This window comes from Oncorhynchus tshawytscha, linkage group LG28 (genome assembly GCF_018296145.1).
Source record: "Oncorhynchus tshawytscha isolate Ot180627B linkage group LG28, Otsh_v2.0, whole genome shotgun sequence".
NCBI lineage: Eukaryota > Metazoa > Chordata > Actinopteri > Salmoniformes > Salmonidae > Oncorhynchus > Oncorhynchus tshawytscha.
The window spans coordinates 15,083,752-15,097,327 of record NC_056456.1 but is presented as its reverse complement, the minus strand read 5'-3'; the positions used below and the strand labels follow the sequence as shown (position 1 = coordinate 15,097,327).

The following is a 13,576-nucleotide window of genomic DNA, read 5'->3' as shown; positions in this document are numbered from 1 at the left end:
GAGAGAGGGCTTCTGCGTTAGAATGATAATTCCCTAACACATCAAGGTAAAACTAAGACCTGGGCGTAAAGCACTAAATCCTACTATTAACCCTTCATTTCAGAGAGGAAGGGGATCATAGTTGCTGCCACGAACATGAACAGGTTTCTGTTTAGGGAGCTGCGAGGCTCTGAAACGAGAGGTCGTAGCTCTGCGAGGAGATTGTGTTTACTCCTACAGTTGGAGCCCGTTCCCGAACCTTCCACTTATGACTTCACAGAATGAAAACCGAAGAGTTCTCCATTTTGATTCTCAGGCGGGAAATCGGTAAGCGAAGGCTACCTGAAACCCGTCTAGATGTTGGCAAAGTTGGGTTAAATGACAATTTTCGATGGTTTGTAGTGTCTGTTTTTATGTGGCTACTGTGTACTGAGGATGATGAGACATGAAGTGCATAATGAGTTCCTGGCATTAAGATGCTGCTTCACCAAGGGAAAGCAACAATCCTCGATGCCTAATTAGGCCTAGAGAAGTCAATGACAAAAATGCTGGAATGCAAAAAACCTGAGTGCTGGTTTTGGTAATTCTGGAAACATTTTATACAGATCATTGCATTGTTGCTGTGATACAACATACCACTCTGTCTCCCATCCTTAACAGGTGACAAAGGGTCTCCGTTTAGTCTCATTTCTAGCACCTTGCTTAGCCCGGATAGAAACTGGCTTTGAAAGAGGCTACCTCGCTTCTAGGAAGAGTTGGTAGTAGTACTAATTTTGTCTGTTCTGTCCGTACCATTCATTAACCCAGCAGTTCTACTTTACAGTGTTTTATTCTACTATGTTGCTAGTTCCTGTGATATCTAGAAAAAAAAGGCAGTATCAGGACGGGGAGGGAGGTGTTGCCATGGCGACAGCGAAACTGGCTCTGTTTGAATTGTGGCTCTGTGTCAAGGTCTCTGAGCATCCACATTCCATTCTAGAGTTGGATATGCCTATTGCCTACTGCCTGCTCACCAAGCCCACAATTTCAGCTACCATCTCAAAACCTGTGTGTGACTGTGTGTGTGTGTGTGACTGCGTGTGACTGTGTGTGACTGTGTGTGTGTGTGTGTGACTGTGTGTGACTGTGTGTGTGTGTTGGACAACAGTTTGATAGAAAAGCTATAAACACTCTATTCATTAGCCACGTCCAGTCAAAATCATTATACATTAAATTGCTTGCCTCCCTAATACAGATTGAGTGTCTCTCGTTATTGCTGTACAATTACTGTAGTTTTGCTTAATTTGTTTGGCACTGAGATTCAACAGACGTTTCACAGTACAGATGGTTTCTCCTCCGACCTCAGGATATGTTTTTGTCTATGCTTGCCGGTGAACAGTCACAGACACAGCAAGGATGTTGATGTTATGTAATCTAAATGTAGGTCTTTACTTAAATGCACATCCATTTTTATACCATGGCAACAGAAGATGCTATTTGGTATAACACTCTCATTGTACGATTTTCAAGGGCTATTCGCGTTTACATCCTCCAGAATCATTTCAAATGTCCTCTGAAGTCTGACCCATTGGTCCAGATACAGTCATTTTCTCATAAGATATGACTATACTGGGTATTACTATGAGTATCACTTTTCTGATATTTCCTCTAAATGGAAATCTCCTGGCATATGGCAACTCATCAGTCCGATCAGCGCTCCAATCTCAGAGCTCTGTTACTTCAGTGGAGGAAAGCTGGCTTGGCTTCCTTGAGTCTCCCTCTTTGGCTGTTACACAACTCAACTGATGTCTGGGAGAATCCCCCTTCCCCATTTGGGCTAAAGTGGAATTAATGGGTAGCAAGTGTGGCTCAAGTGGATCTGTAGAACACTGCCTACCTATCCCTTGAAGACTGCAGGCGGAGCCCGTCGCTGTGTCCTCCCTTGCTTTTTTTGCAGAGTTGGGATCTGCACATCCAAGTACCAGTTAGAGAGTTCAGATAACACGGCTGATTATTAAATATCGGGTGTTGCCGCAGCGGTAGATATTTATTTTGTGTCTGTAGTTTTTTGGGGGGATATACGTTAATATGCCCACTCTTACTCCTTTCATGCAGTCGTACATTATTCAATATTGTTTGAGATGGCTTGAAGCAGATTTTCTGCTTTTGAAAAAGCAAGGTTTTTATTTTGCCCCAACTTTCTCACTTTAATATTTGAAATCTCTGCAGGATCTCAAACTATTCCAATGTTATGCAAAATCCAATTTAGTGCCGAGGTATTCCCATCGGTCTGTATTTCATCTGCAGCCAGCCTTGCCGGAGGCGAGGAATACGAACAAGTGTTCAAAGAGATGAGGGGTGAAAAGTCCAGGCTGACTATAGTAGCTACCCTTCTCCTGCAGAGCTCTAGCCTCCACTATCTTGTGGCTGTGAACTACACCCAACTTTAGATTTCTCCCTTTTCTTCTCCTATTATCTTCCATCCCCTCCTTCCCCCTCTCTCCACCGCAGGCTCCAGGCTATATACGTTCATTCTAGTGGACGTGCCTTATCACTTCCTTACTGCCTGCTGCGCTGGCTAACACACCAGCACGCTATCTTATATTTAATGGAGTTCTGCATCAATGATGGAGACGGATCGCTAGGCTAGCTGGTGGTTGTGTAGTGAATTTGGGGTGGGGGGGGGGGTTGGGTCTATGGCTTTGTGACAGTGCTCTGTGACTGTGTAGTGGAGAAGGTTCCCTCAGCAGCTGTGTGCGTTTAAACATGCCAAATGGCAATTTCCCTTCATTGTAACTGACTTTAGAGACCAGTTTTCTTCCCCCAGCTTCTGATTATTATAAAATGTTGTTTTATTGAGACAGCATGGCAAAATCAAACCGCAGCATATTCACAATCACATGCCGGGATGGGACCATCATCAAAACCTTACCGGAATGGAAAGTCATCAATGGGAAGTTCGAAATCTGACTCATGCTTAGGTCTACTGGTGTGTGCTGGTGAAGAATATTGGAATTAATATTGCATTTTGGTGATTTAGCTGTAGCGAAACCAAACACGTTTTCAGTGACGATGGGTAGAGTAGCAAGTGCTTTACACCACTTTGGGCCTGAGTTTAGCGCTCTTCCTTCATTTTGCCGACCCCTTTAATAGGCAGGGTAAAGTAGATCAGTCCACATTGGTTGTATTAATACTGCCGAAGCATGATTCTAGGCAACGCACCACCAAATAAGTCACCCTGACATTTCTCTCCTCTTCCTCAGGTGGTCGGTTCAAGAAGGAGATGGTGGTTGACGGACAGAGCTACCTGCTGCTGATCAGAGACGAGGGAGGCCCCCCGGAGCTGCAGGTACGTACGCACAGCTTGCTTTCTGATCCCGCATGCCTCAGCACAGCCAATTAATGCCACTTAACGTCTGCAAGATCTCCTCCACAACAACCAGACAGGAACTAATAAACACTTCTCTGTTGGGGGGGTTCATTTCAATGCTGCACAGCTCTCCCATTCTCAGCAGTGCTTCATACTGCTTTTTACCAAGTCGTTGTGCCCTGAGAACTTACCAACAATTAAACCTAGCTAAAAGTCATTTCATAGTGGAAAGACAAGACAGAACAGACACACACTCTTGTTAAGATAGAGGACTCAGCAGCCTAGTTGGTGTGGAGCATCAAGAGTTGAGCCGGATTCATTCATTCGAGGAAGAAAATAGGTGGTATTTACAGTGCAGGTGACGGAGGGAAGACGAGATCCAGTAGGAGTGTTTATACACAAAATATACAGATAATGACAAGGAATTGGGAAAAATACTTGGTTGAAAAACACTGAACTTAATTGGCCAATACTGCAATAACTCAACAGGAGTACAAAGACAAATGCACCGTAAATACAGAGCAAAATGCCCATAAATGCACACATTTTGAGTATAAATTGTCAGGGCTCTGTAACGACACGTTAACTCACGAACACAACGGTCGCGTTCCCCTGCTCAAACGTTGCATGCATCTAACAATGGTTGCATCAGTAACTGTGCCATCAGATTGCAATAACATATGATTTGGTTAGCTGATACTTAAAATATCTATCCAGGCGTTGTAAGATCTGGCATGTGTCAGCAACGCCTGGGCAGAGGAACACGCACAATAGCTCTTATGGATGAGGAGAGCAGTAATCTGGCATTAAAAGAGTTAGTGCTACCTGGGATCCTTGGGACATCCTTAACTCCTACCTCAACCATAACTCTTTCCTTAATTTTAAATGATTTCAACTTCAATCGGGTAACTTCAGAGTTGGGACGTCCTATGGAACCAGAATAGCACCGACCCTTTAAAAAGGTAGGCTACATTCTCAAACACGACTAACACACATTTTCAGAACAATGGTCAATACTTTACACGTTATTGAAATCAAAAACAAAATATGCTCAAACATGAGCGTTTCCAATCAACTTTGGAAACACCTCTTAAACGAGATAAACCAAATAACCTAATGAGAGGCGAGCCACCTGGGCATTTAAAGGGAGGGAATCTATCAAATAGCGCACTTCTAACTTTGTACAGTACTAATACAATTAGTAAAATCAGTCACACTACGAAATGCTACCAAATACACCACAATACTGTGAATATATAGTTTCACAGACGTATTGTTGAATTTTCTTCTGGTTTGTGTGAAATTGTTAAGAGCAATATAAAAACCAGTCTGCACACCACCAAGGTGAACTGGTTTAGTCTTGACTCTTGGTTGACAGTGTTGGGGGATGGGTAATGTATTGATGCTCGAGTGCCAAATCAACACAAATTTGTTTCTATTAGTCTTTGTTACTTCTTTTTGATATGAGTCTTATTTTTGTATATAGTTTTATATGTATATAGTTTTAAAGGTTATTAAAGGTTATTTATTTATGTTGTTCCCAATGTCTGAATAACAAATACAGTTAGTGCAGGATGGTGCTTCTTTTTGTTGCCTGGGGGGCGCTGAAGGGGGGGTTTGCCCAGGGAGCCATAAAAGCTAGAACCGCCACTGCCTACCGTCAACCAATTAAGTCAATGCGGAGCTATATGGAGCCCTCCGCATTTTTACAACATTTGGTAGGTGCACGATGCGGTAAGGAGCTGAATTTGGCCTCTTCTGGAACCTCCAGAGACATGCATTGCGTCACACCCTCATTATGGAGCCTACGACCACATTTTCAGATAAAGCATAAATTGGCTTTAACCTTGCAAGACCCGGATGGCTCACTAGGCTAGGTTGGCCTTACCAAACCAAAGAAATACGAAGCTAAACATTTCTAAAATAAATATGGTTGCCAGACTCTAGCTTTTGTTCTTTATATGATACAAATTACAATGTCTGATAGGACTAGCGACTGTGCCTCTATGCCAGGTACTCATTCAGTAATTAGGGAAAACATGGTGTGGTGATGCTCTTGGCTGAGCCATTTCATGTCTGTCTCTCTCTGGAGGCCTCATTTTCCTATTTTTTGGAATCTCTCTGGAGAGGCCTTGGAGTGAAAGCATCCTGGCACTCCAACCCCTCCATTGGGGATTTGTGATGATGAAACTGTCAATGATACCTGCCCTCTCCCTGGCTTAGCAAGGTTGGCTCACAGGCAGAGTTATGCTAGCATTAGCAAGGTTGGCTCACAGGCATTAGCAAGGTTGGCTCACAGGCAGAGTTATGCTAGCATGAGCCAGGTTGGCTCACAGGCATTAGCAAGGTTGGCTCACAGGCAGAGTTATGCTAGCATGAGCACAGTTGGCTCACAGGCATTAGCAAGGTTGGCTCATAGGCAGAGTTATGCTAGCATGAGTAAGGTTGGCTCACAGGCATTAGCAAGGTTGGCTCACAGGCAGAGTTATGCTAGAATTAGCAAGGTTGGCTCACAGGCAGAGTTATGCTAGCATTATGCTAATGTTGCTCCCAGTCCCAGAGATGGGAATGGAAATGACTGTAGCTCCGTTCCTAGCTGGGTGTAATTAGCGCAGTGTAATTAGAGGCCTTCATTACCTTCCCACTTACTGGAGTCTCAGCTGAAGCTGTGACTCTAAACTGAAAGCTTGATCTCCCCATCCATTCTAGACCTGGGTTCAAATACTTTTTGAAATCTTCCAAAATACATTTTGTGTTTGCTTTATGGAGTTTTTAGTGTTTTTATGGTGTTTACCTGCCTGAAGTGCCAGGTGGGTAGGGGTTGTTCTTTTGTGACTATTCTATTGGTTCCATTGCAACAGGTAAGCTCAATCAAGCACAGATACAGTATTAGACATTATTTCAAATAGTATTTAAACCCAGGTCTGATTAATTCCACAGATATGAACGCTGCTGAATGACTAAATGGAGGGAGGGGGAGGCGAAGGTTGATACACTGTTAGTGCTTGGGCTCTCTCTCCTCCTTAACCACTTTCTCAGAAGCAGTTGTGATTATGATTACCTTATTCTGCTGCCCAAGGGAAACCTCTTCCTTTCTTCTCTCCCTGGTGATGCACTCGGAGATTAGGTTTGTGGAATGGTGCAGGGGAAAACAGGTTCCATCTTCCCGATAACATGGGACACTGGGTTGTAATAGCCATATTTGAGATTTCATTGATATTCCCACTAGTAACTGGCGACACAGGCAATACAATAACACAGGCCCTGTCATTACAATGATGTTGCTACACTGCCCTCTCCTGCACAAATATGGAACTGAAGCCACTCCCATACAAATATAAAAAGGGAATTGTTTTGCATGCACAGGAGGTTGTTGGCACCTTAATTGGGGAGAACAGGCTGGTGGTAATGACTGGAGCGGAGTCGGTGGAATGGGATGAAATTAATCGAACACATGGTTTTCAAGTGTTTGATGCCATTCCATTTGCTGCATTCCTGCTGCTATTATGAGCCGCTCAGCAGCCTCCACTGTTGGCATGGTAATAATAATAATATTGAGTCGGAAAGAGTAATGCATATTTCAAAGCTGTTACAAAGGTGGACTTTATTCATTAAGCTTCACTTGTTCATTAAGTTGACATTAAATTGCTGTGGTAATAATTTTTTTTTTTAAACAATCAAGGGATTCATAAGATAATTATGTTTCAGGTGGTTCCTGGTTCACCATCTTAATCAATTGATTGAAATTCATTTTTATGTGAACAGCTCAATAGGGCTAGATTTATTTCAGCGTGAAAAACGTCATCTCTTCTCTTCTCACAAGCTGGTTCTCTCTTTTCCATCAAAGATAAATAAATACAACATCTTATACACAAGTGAAGCCGATCCGGTTACCCGATACCTCTTGGCCACACACTCAGGTCCTCTCAGATCCAGACAATGCCACCCACCCACCCAAACACACACATTCAGTATGTTGGTGTTTTTTTAAATTCTATCAAGCCTGTGTTCTGTCTGTGTGTCCCCTGCAGTTTGCAGCGTGGGTAGACGCTGTGGTGTTTGTCTTCAGTCTGGAGGATGAGATCAGTTTCCAGACAGTCTACAACTACTTCCTGCGTCTGTCCAGCTACAGGAACACAGCAGAGGTCCCCATGGTCCTGGTCGGGACGCAAGGTATTTCTATTGAACGTTGATTTAACTAGCAAGTCCCTTAAGGTATGGATATTGTTTGGAATGTTAGCTTCGCCCCATAGTGGTAGTTTGTGGGTTGGAGGTAGCCAGTTGTTACCATACACCTGACATAAATATACATGAAGATGTAAGTAGGCTGGGAGTTTTGACTTTTGTGCAATGACCAGGAAGAACTCTCGGCCTTAGTTTTAGCATAGACTTGAGACATTAGTGTGGATTTTCACATATAGTGCGTTCTGAAAGTATTCAGACCCCTTGACGTTATACACATTTGGTTTTGTTACAGCCTTATTCTAAAATGGATTAAATTAACATTTTTCCTCATCAATCTACACACAATACCCAACAATGACAAAGCGAAAACCGGTTTTGAAAAATAAATAAATGAAATACCTTATTTAAGTAGGTATTCAGACCCTTTCCAATGAGGCTCAAAATGAAGCTCAGATGCATCCTGTTTCCATTGATCATCCTTGAGATGGTTCTACAACTTGATTGGAGTCCACCTGTGGTAAATTCATTTAGATTGGAAATCATTTGGAATGGCACACACCTATCTACATAATTGTGTCGAGGAACAGATCTGGGGAAGGGTACAAAAACATTTCTGCAGCATTGAAGGGCCCCAAGAACACAGTGACCTCCATTATTCTTAAATGGAAGAAGTTTGGAACCACCAAGACTCCTCCTAGAGCTGGCCGCCCGGCCAAACTGAGTCAGGGAGGTGACCAAGATCCCGATGGTCACTCTGACAGAGCTCCAGAGTTCCTCTGTGGAGATGGAAGAACCTTCCAGAAGGACAACAATCTCTGCAGCACTCCACCAATCAGGTCTTTATGGTAGAGTGGCCAGACAGAAACCACTTCTCAGTAAAATGCACATGACAGCCCGCTTGGAATTTGCCAAAAGGCACCTAAAGGACTTTCAGACCATGAGAAACAAGATTCTCTGGTCTGATGAAACCAAGATTGAACTCTTTGGTCTGAATGCCAAGCGTCACATCTGCAGGAAACCTGGCACCATCCCTACGGTGAAGCATGGTGTTGGGAACATCATGTTGTGGGGATGTTTTTCAGCGGCAGGGACTGAAGGACTAGTCAGAATTGAGGAAAAGATGAATGGAGCAAAGTACAGAGAGATCCTTGATGAAAACCTGCCCCAGAGCACTCAGGACCTCAGACTGGGGTGAAGGTTCACCTACCAACAGGACAAGGACCCTAAGCACACAGCCAAGACAACATAGGAGTGGCTTCGTGACAAGTCTCTGAATGTCCTTGAGTGGCCCAGCCAGAGCCCGGACTTGAACCTGATCGAACATCTCTGGAGAGACCTGGAAATAGCTGTACCGCGACGCTTCCCATCCAACCCGACAGAGCTTGAGAGGATCTGCAGTGAAGAATGGAGAAACTCCCCACGTACAGGTGTGCCAGGCTTGTAGTGTCATACCCAAGACGACTTGAGGCTGTAATTACTGCCAAGGGTGCTTCAACAAAGTACTGAGTAAAGGGTCTGAATACTTTTTTATTTTTTAATACATTTGCTAAAATTTCTAAAAACATGCTTTTACTTTGTCATTATGGGGTATTGTATGTAGATTGATGAGGGGGGGGAACGATTTAATCAATTTTAGAATAAGGCTGTAACCTAGCAAAATGTGGGAAAAGTCCAGGGGTCTGAATACTTTCTGAATGCACCGTACATAATCCCCCCCAAAAGACATGTTCTCAGAACAATATTACATTCTTGTTGGCCCTTTTTGTCCTTCCCCAGATGCCATCAGTGCTGCCAACCCCAGAGTGATCGATGACTCACGGGCCAGGAAGCTGTCCAACGACCTGAAGCGTTCCACCTACTACGAGACCTGCTCCACCTACGGCCTCAATGTGGAGAGAGTCTTCCAAGATGGTACGGGCTGGGGCATTGGGGACATAATGTAGCTAGCCTAGTAACTAATGAATCTCCCCTTGATAAGCTGAAAGAGAAGTGTCAGTGCCGGCCTGGGACTAGAAAGGGAAAGGGGGGTGACCTAGTTAGTTGTCCGACTGAATGTATTCAACTGAGATGGGTCTTCCCATTTAACCCAACCTCTCTGAATAAATTGTGGACCCCTGTGGATCCTTGCGATCAGGATCACAATATAATGGTCTACAGTGTGTCATTGTATGGGCCGATGTCCACCCATAGTGTTTCTACTGCGATCCAGTATCCAACCTCCCCTAACAGATGCTGGAGCCTTTCATGTTAGAAATGGCAATGTGATGTCAATGGAAAGGCCATTGGTAAGAAACGTATAACGGGCAGAGAGATAGGACTATTTTCAACGCGGTGCCGATAGCCAAGAAGGAACTTCTGTCTGCTTTACGAGAGAGAAACCTGTGCGCTCGAGGAGAAAACGTCTCTGAACTTTATGACAACCTTAATTTGAACAGCAACAACATCCGGTCCTGCCACACTACGATACCCTGCCGGGTTCAGTGCATCCTATTAACGACAGCTTTCAAACAGTCCCCAAACATTCTCTTTCCCCAACTTTATGAATGCGTAACGCAGCAGTTGACTTCCTCCTTTTCGTTGCTTGTTGACGCACGGAGCCTTGCGGGTCTCTGTATTAATTGATTGCTTTGATAGAATTACAACAGCAAAAAGTGTTTGTGTCTTGAGATCGAGCGGCTCCTCCATTCCCCGTTTCCTATGCTACTTTAACTATCAATACCAATATGTTCCCCGGCTGTCAGACAGACTTAACCTCTTCTCGCTCCCTCGGCCCTCATTCACGTCATGCAGAATCACACATCCCGCTCCCACTGGAGTCTACAGCGAAGTGACGGGCGGCTGCCTACGCCGTCTGCGTTGGCCAATCAGGTCCCTCTGTACTACACCTGACAGTCTCCTTTGGTTAACATCACACCGCATATCTCCCTGGGCTTAAGACAGGCTCATTTCTCTGAACATCATATGGCAGAAGTATTTCCCCTTGGAAACGGAGATGCTTTGTTATCTCTGGAGAACTGTATCAGGTTCACTTCCCCCGAATGTAACGTAATGACCTGATTTGAAAAAGAGAATTGCTATGAAGTGGTTAATATCAGTGGACTTGTTGTTGTTGTTGTTGTGTTTGATTCCTAACCCTCTGTTGTTTTGTCTGTTTCTCTTTCTCTCCCACCAGTCGCCCAGAAGGTGGTGGCTCTGAGGAAAAAACAGCAGCTGTCTATTGGTCCGTGCAAGTCCCTTCCCAACTCGCCTAGCCACTCATCAGTCCCCAACGCATCCCTCCCCTCTGTGCATATTAACCAGGTGAGGCCACACACCCTCCCAGAATATTTCTAACTAGGGCCAGGAGTTTTTCCTGACCACGTGACCTGACCAAGAAAAATTCAGGGCCCTTGTTTTAGGATATTACTTGTCAGGTTACGTGGTCAGGAAAAACAATGAGCTTCTTCTGTGTAATTGGCACATGCTGCAAGACATAGGCTGTAAACTACTGAAAATACAGAGCGTACAGTAGCCTTCATAAACTATATATTATGATTCCGTTTTCCCAGATCCTACCTTCTTTAACTGACTAGTTTGTTCTCTCTCTGTCCGTCTCCGTCTCTCCTCTTCCAGGCGGCGAATGGCGGGGTTGTGTTCAGCGACTACTCCTCCTCGGTGCCTTCCACTCCCAGCATCAGCCAGAGGGAGATGCGCATCGAGACCATCGCCGCCTCCAACACGCCCACACCCATCCGCAAGCAGTCCAAGCGCCGCTCCAACATCTTCACAGTAAGTATGCGGCAGCTGATGCAGAGCAACACCCACTCGCACTACTAGAGGGCGCAGTACCGCACACACACTGTCCACCAGAGGGAGACAAAGACAAAGCCGCCCACTTCCTGGCTGTATCAGATACAGGCACAGAAAGCCTTCCTGGTTTACTCCTTATACAAGCAACACAAATGGGCAATGAGAAACAAATTATAAGGATAACGGTTGGGTTATATTTTGAACCCATACTATGAACAAAATGCTTCATTTATTTTTTGGTTTTCTTATTTTAAAGCAAATATCAAAGCTATAAGCACTGTGGAAAAATATCTCAGCTTTTTAAAACCTTTGTTATGTTGGTAACATTTCCTTTCCAATTGAAAGTAGATTCTCATGAGTTACTCATCTTTCACTTATCCCCTCCTCCTGGCCCCTCTGTCTCAATCTTTGGCCTCCCTCCCTACCCCTCTTATTTTTACTAGATCCTTTCTTTGCAGTGACTCCCTATTGGGGGAGAGAAAGGGTGAGGCAAGGCTACACCCCAGCAAAGCCAGCAATGCAACTTCCCCCCCTACCCTACCCAACCACACTAAACTAAACTAAAAGTCAGGGACAGACTATAACCCTTTCAGTCACTACAGAGTCAGATAATGCATGCTCTCCCTCGCTTCTCCCTCCGCACTTACCTTACTCTAGATATCCCTTTTCTAACCTTTGCCCTTACCCCAGATATCCCAGCTCTTACCTTTGTCCTCTGGCCACTAACCAGTGTACTTACCACAGCTTGCCCTGCTCAACCCTCTTCCAATTACCCATACTTCTGATAGCCTTAGTTAAACCTCTATCCTTACTCTAGCTTCTACCTGAATTGCCCTTATTCAATCCCGTGACGCAGCTCTAACCTTCCCTACCTATGAGAGCCTTGCACTAACCACTGTACTTTCCTCAGCTTCCCCAGCTCCATCTCTTCCCCTCCATCCTTAGCCTCCCTTTCTCTTACCTCTACCCAGCCTCACCTGCTCCAACCTACCACCATCCCTTTCCCAGGTTCCCTTTTTCATACCTCTACCTCTCCCTTCTACCCCTAACCCCAGCTCCCTCTCTTCCTCTCCCTTCTACCCAATAACCCCAGCCCCCTCACTTCCTCTACCTCTCCAGCCCCCTCACTTCCTCAAAACTCTCTCATCTCTCCCTACCCCCCCCTCATCCCCCTCTCCCTCTCCTCTAAGCCCCCTCTCCCATCTCCCCCCCTACCCCAGCCCCCTCACTTACTCTAACCTTTCCCATCTACCCCAGCCCCCTCACTTCCTCTAACATCTCCCCCTACCCCAGCTACTGTGGTAGCCATCACGGGGCTCTGGGCAGCAGAGCAGTGCAGATTGTCTGTCAGTTAGTAGCTCCCCTTGTCTTCTCCCTCCCCCTGCTAGGTAGTGACTAACCCTGTTCACCAGAGACATGAGCCTCTGCCTGTCCGCATCATGGAGATGCCCAAGCATGCCACCTACCCCGTGTGGGTGCCCGACTGGCAGGCTGAGCGGGAGTTTCAGCTCATGACCTTCTGAGGAGCGGCAAGCCGGGACAGGGAGGGGCAGAAGATGGGTGGAGGGAGGAGAAACAAAGGGTGTGGGGGGAGTGGGGTTGACGACTCTCCATTTCCCAAATGACACTTCAAGAGCACAGGAGAGGAAGGATTTTTGCCATTTTTTACAATACAAGAGAAAAAAATGTAAGTTTTGTTTACCAAGCAGCATCCACGATAAGACTATCCGTTTTCACTTTGCTTCTTCATCAACCTCAATTTGGAATACCTCTTGAGGAAACAGAATTATTAACGTGCCATTCACAATACAGTAGTCCTGAACATCTCTCTCTCTCTCTGGCCACAAATAGTTAGCAAGTCAATATTATAACACTTGCAGTGCCACCTCTTCTAATCAGAGTACTGGGTAGTTGTGATCCCTAACCGTTTCGGAGAGTTGTAGTCAGGGTAGAGAAGAAGCCTTAACGTCGTGGGTTATTTTGATAGATTATACAACACTATTGTGTCTATTTCTCTCCCAACCCTTTTGGGTTCGCTTTCCTTTTCTTAAGGGGTTTTGTGGGCTTGTCAACCGGATAGAAAGACACTCCACTAATTAGAAACAACACTGTGGCTAACTTTGCGGTCATATTCATGAATCCACAAGGTGTTGTACTCACAGTATTGCTAGTTAGAATATGCCAGGAACATTTCCCCAATATTTTTTCTGTTTGATATATTTCAGTTTAGATAAGACCGTGTGTTGGCTGTATGATGCATTCTAAAGCACAATG

The 13,576-nt window shown here is 44.9% G+C and overlaps 1 protein-coding gene across 3 annotated transcripts in view; it reads left to right on the top strand.

The window, feature by feature from the left end:
- The window catches only part of LOC112226803 (arf-GAP with GTPase, ANK repeat and PH domain-containing protein 3), a 236,502-nt gene that overhangs the window by 119,501 nt on the left and 103,425 nt on the right, over positions 1 to 13,576 (top strand). For all 3 annotated transcript variants that reach the window (XM_024391364.2, XM_024391363.2, XM_024391362.2), the window contains exons 4-8: positions 3,222 to 3,307; positions 7,360 to 7,501; positions 9,290 to 9,424; positions 10,686 to 10,813; positions 11,126 to 11,281. In XM_024391364.2, the coding sequence (XP_024247132.1) occupies positions 3,222 to 3,307; positions 7,360 to 7,501; positions 9,290 to 9,424; positions 10,686 to 10,813; positions 11,126 to 11,281 (647 nt within the window). The remainder of the gene's footprint in view (positions 1 to 3,221; positions 3,308 to 7,359; positions 7,502 to 9,289; positions 9,425 to 10,685; positions 10,814 to 11,125; positions 11,282 to 13,576) is intronic.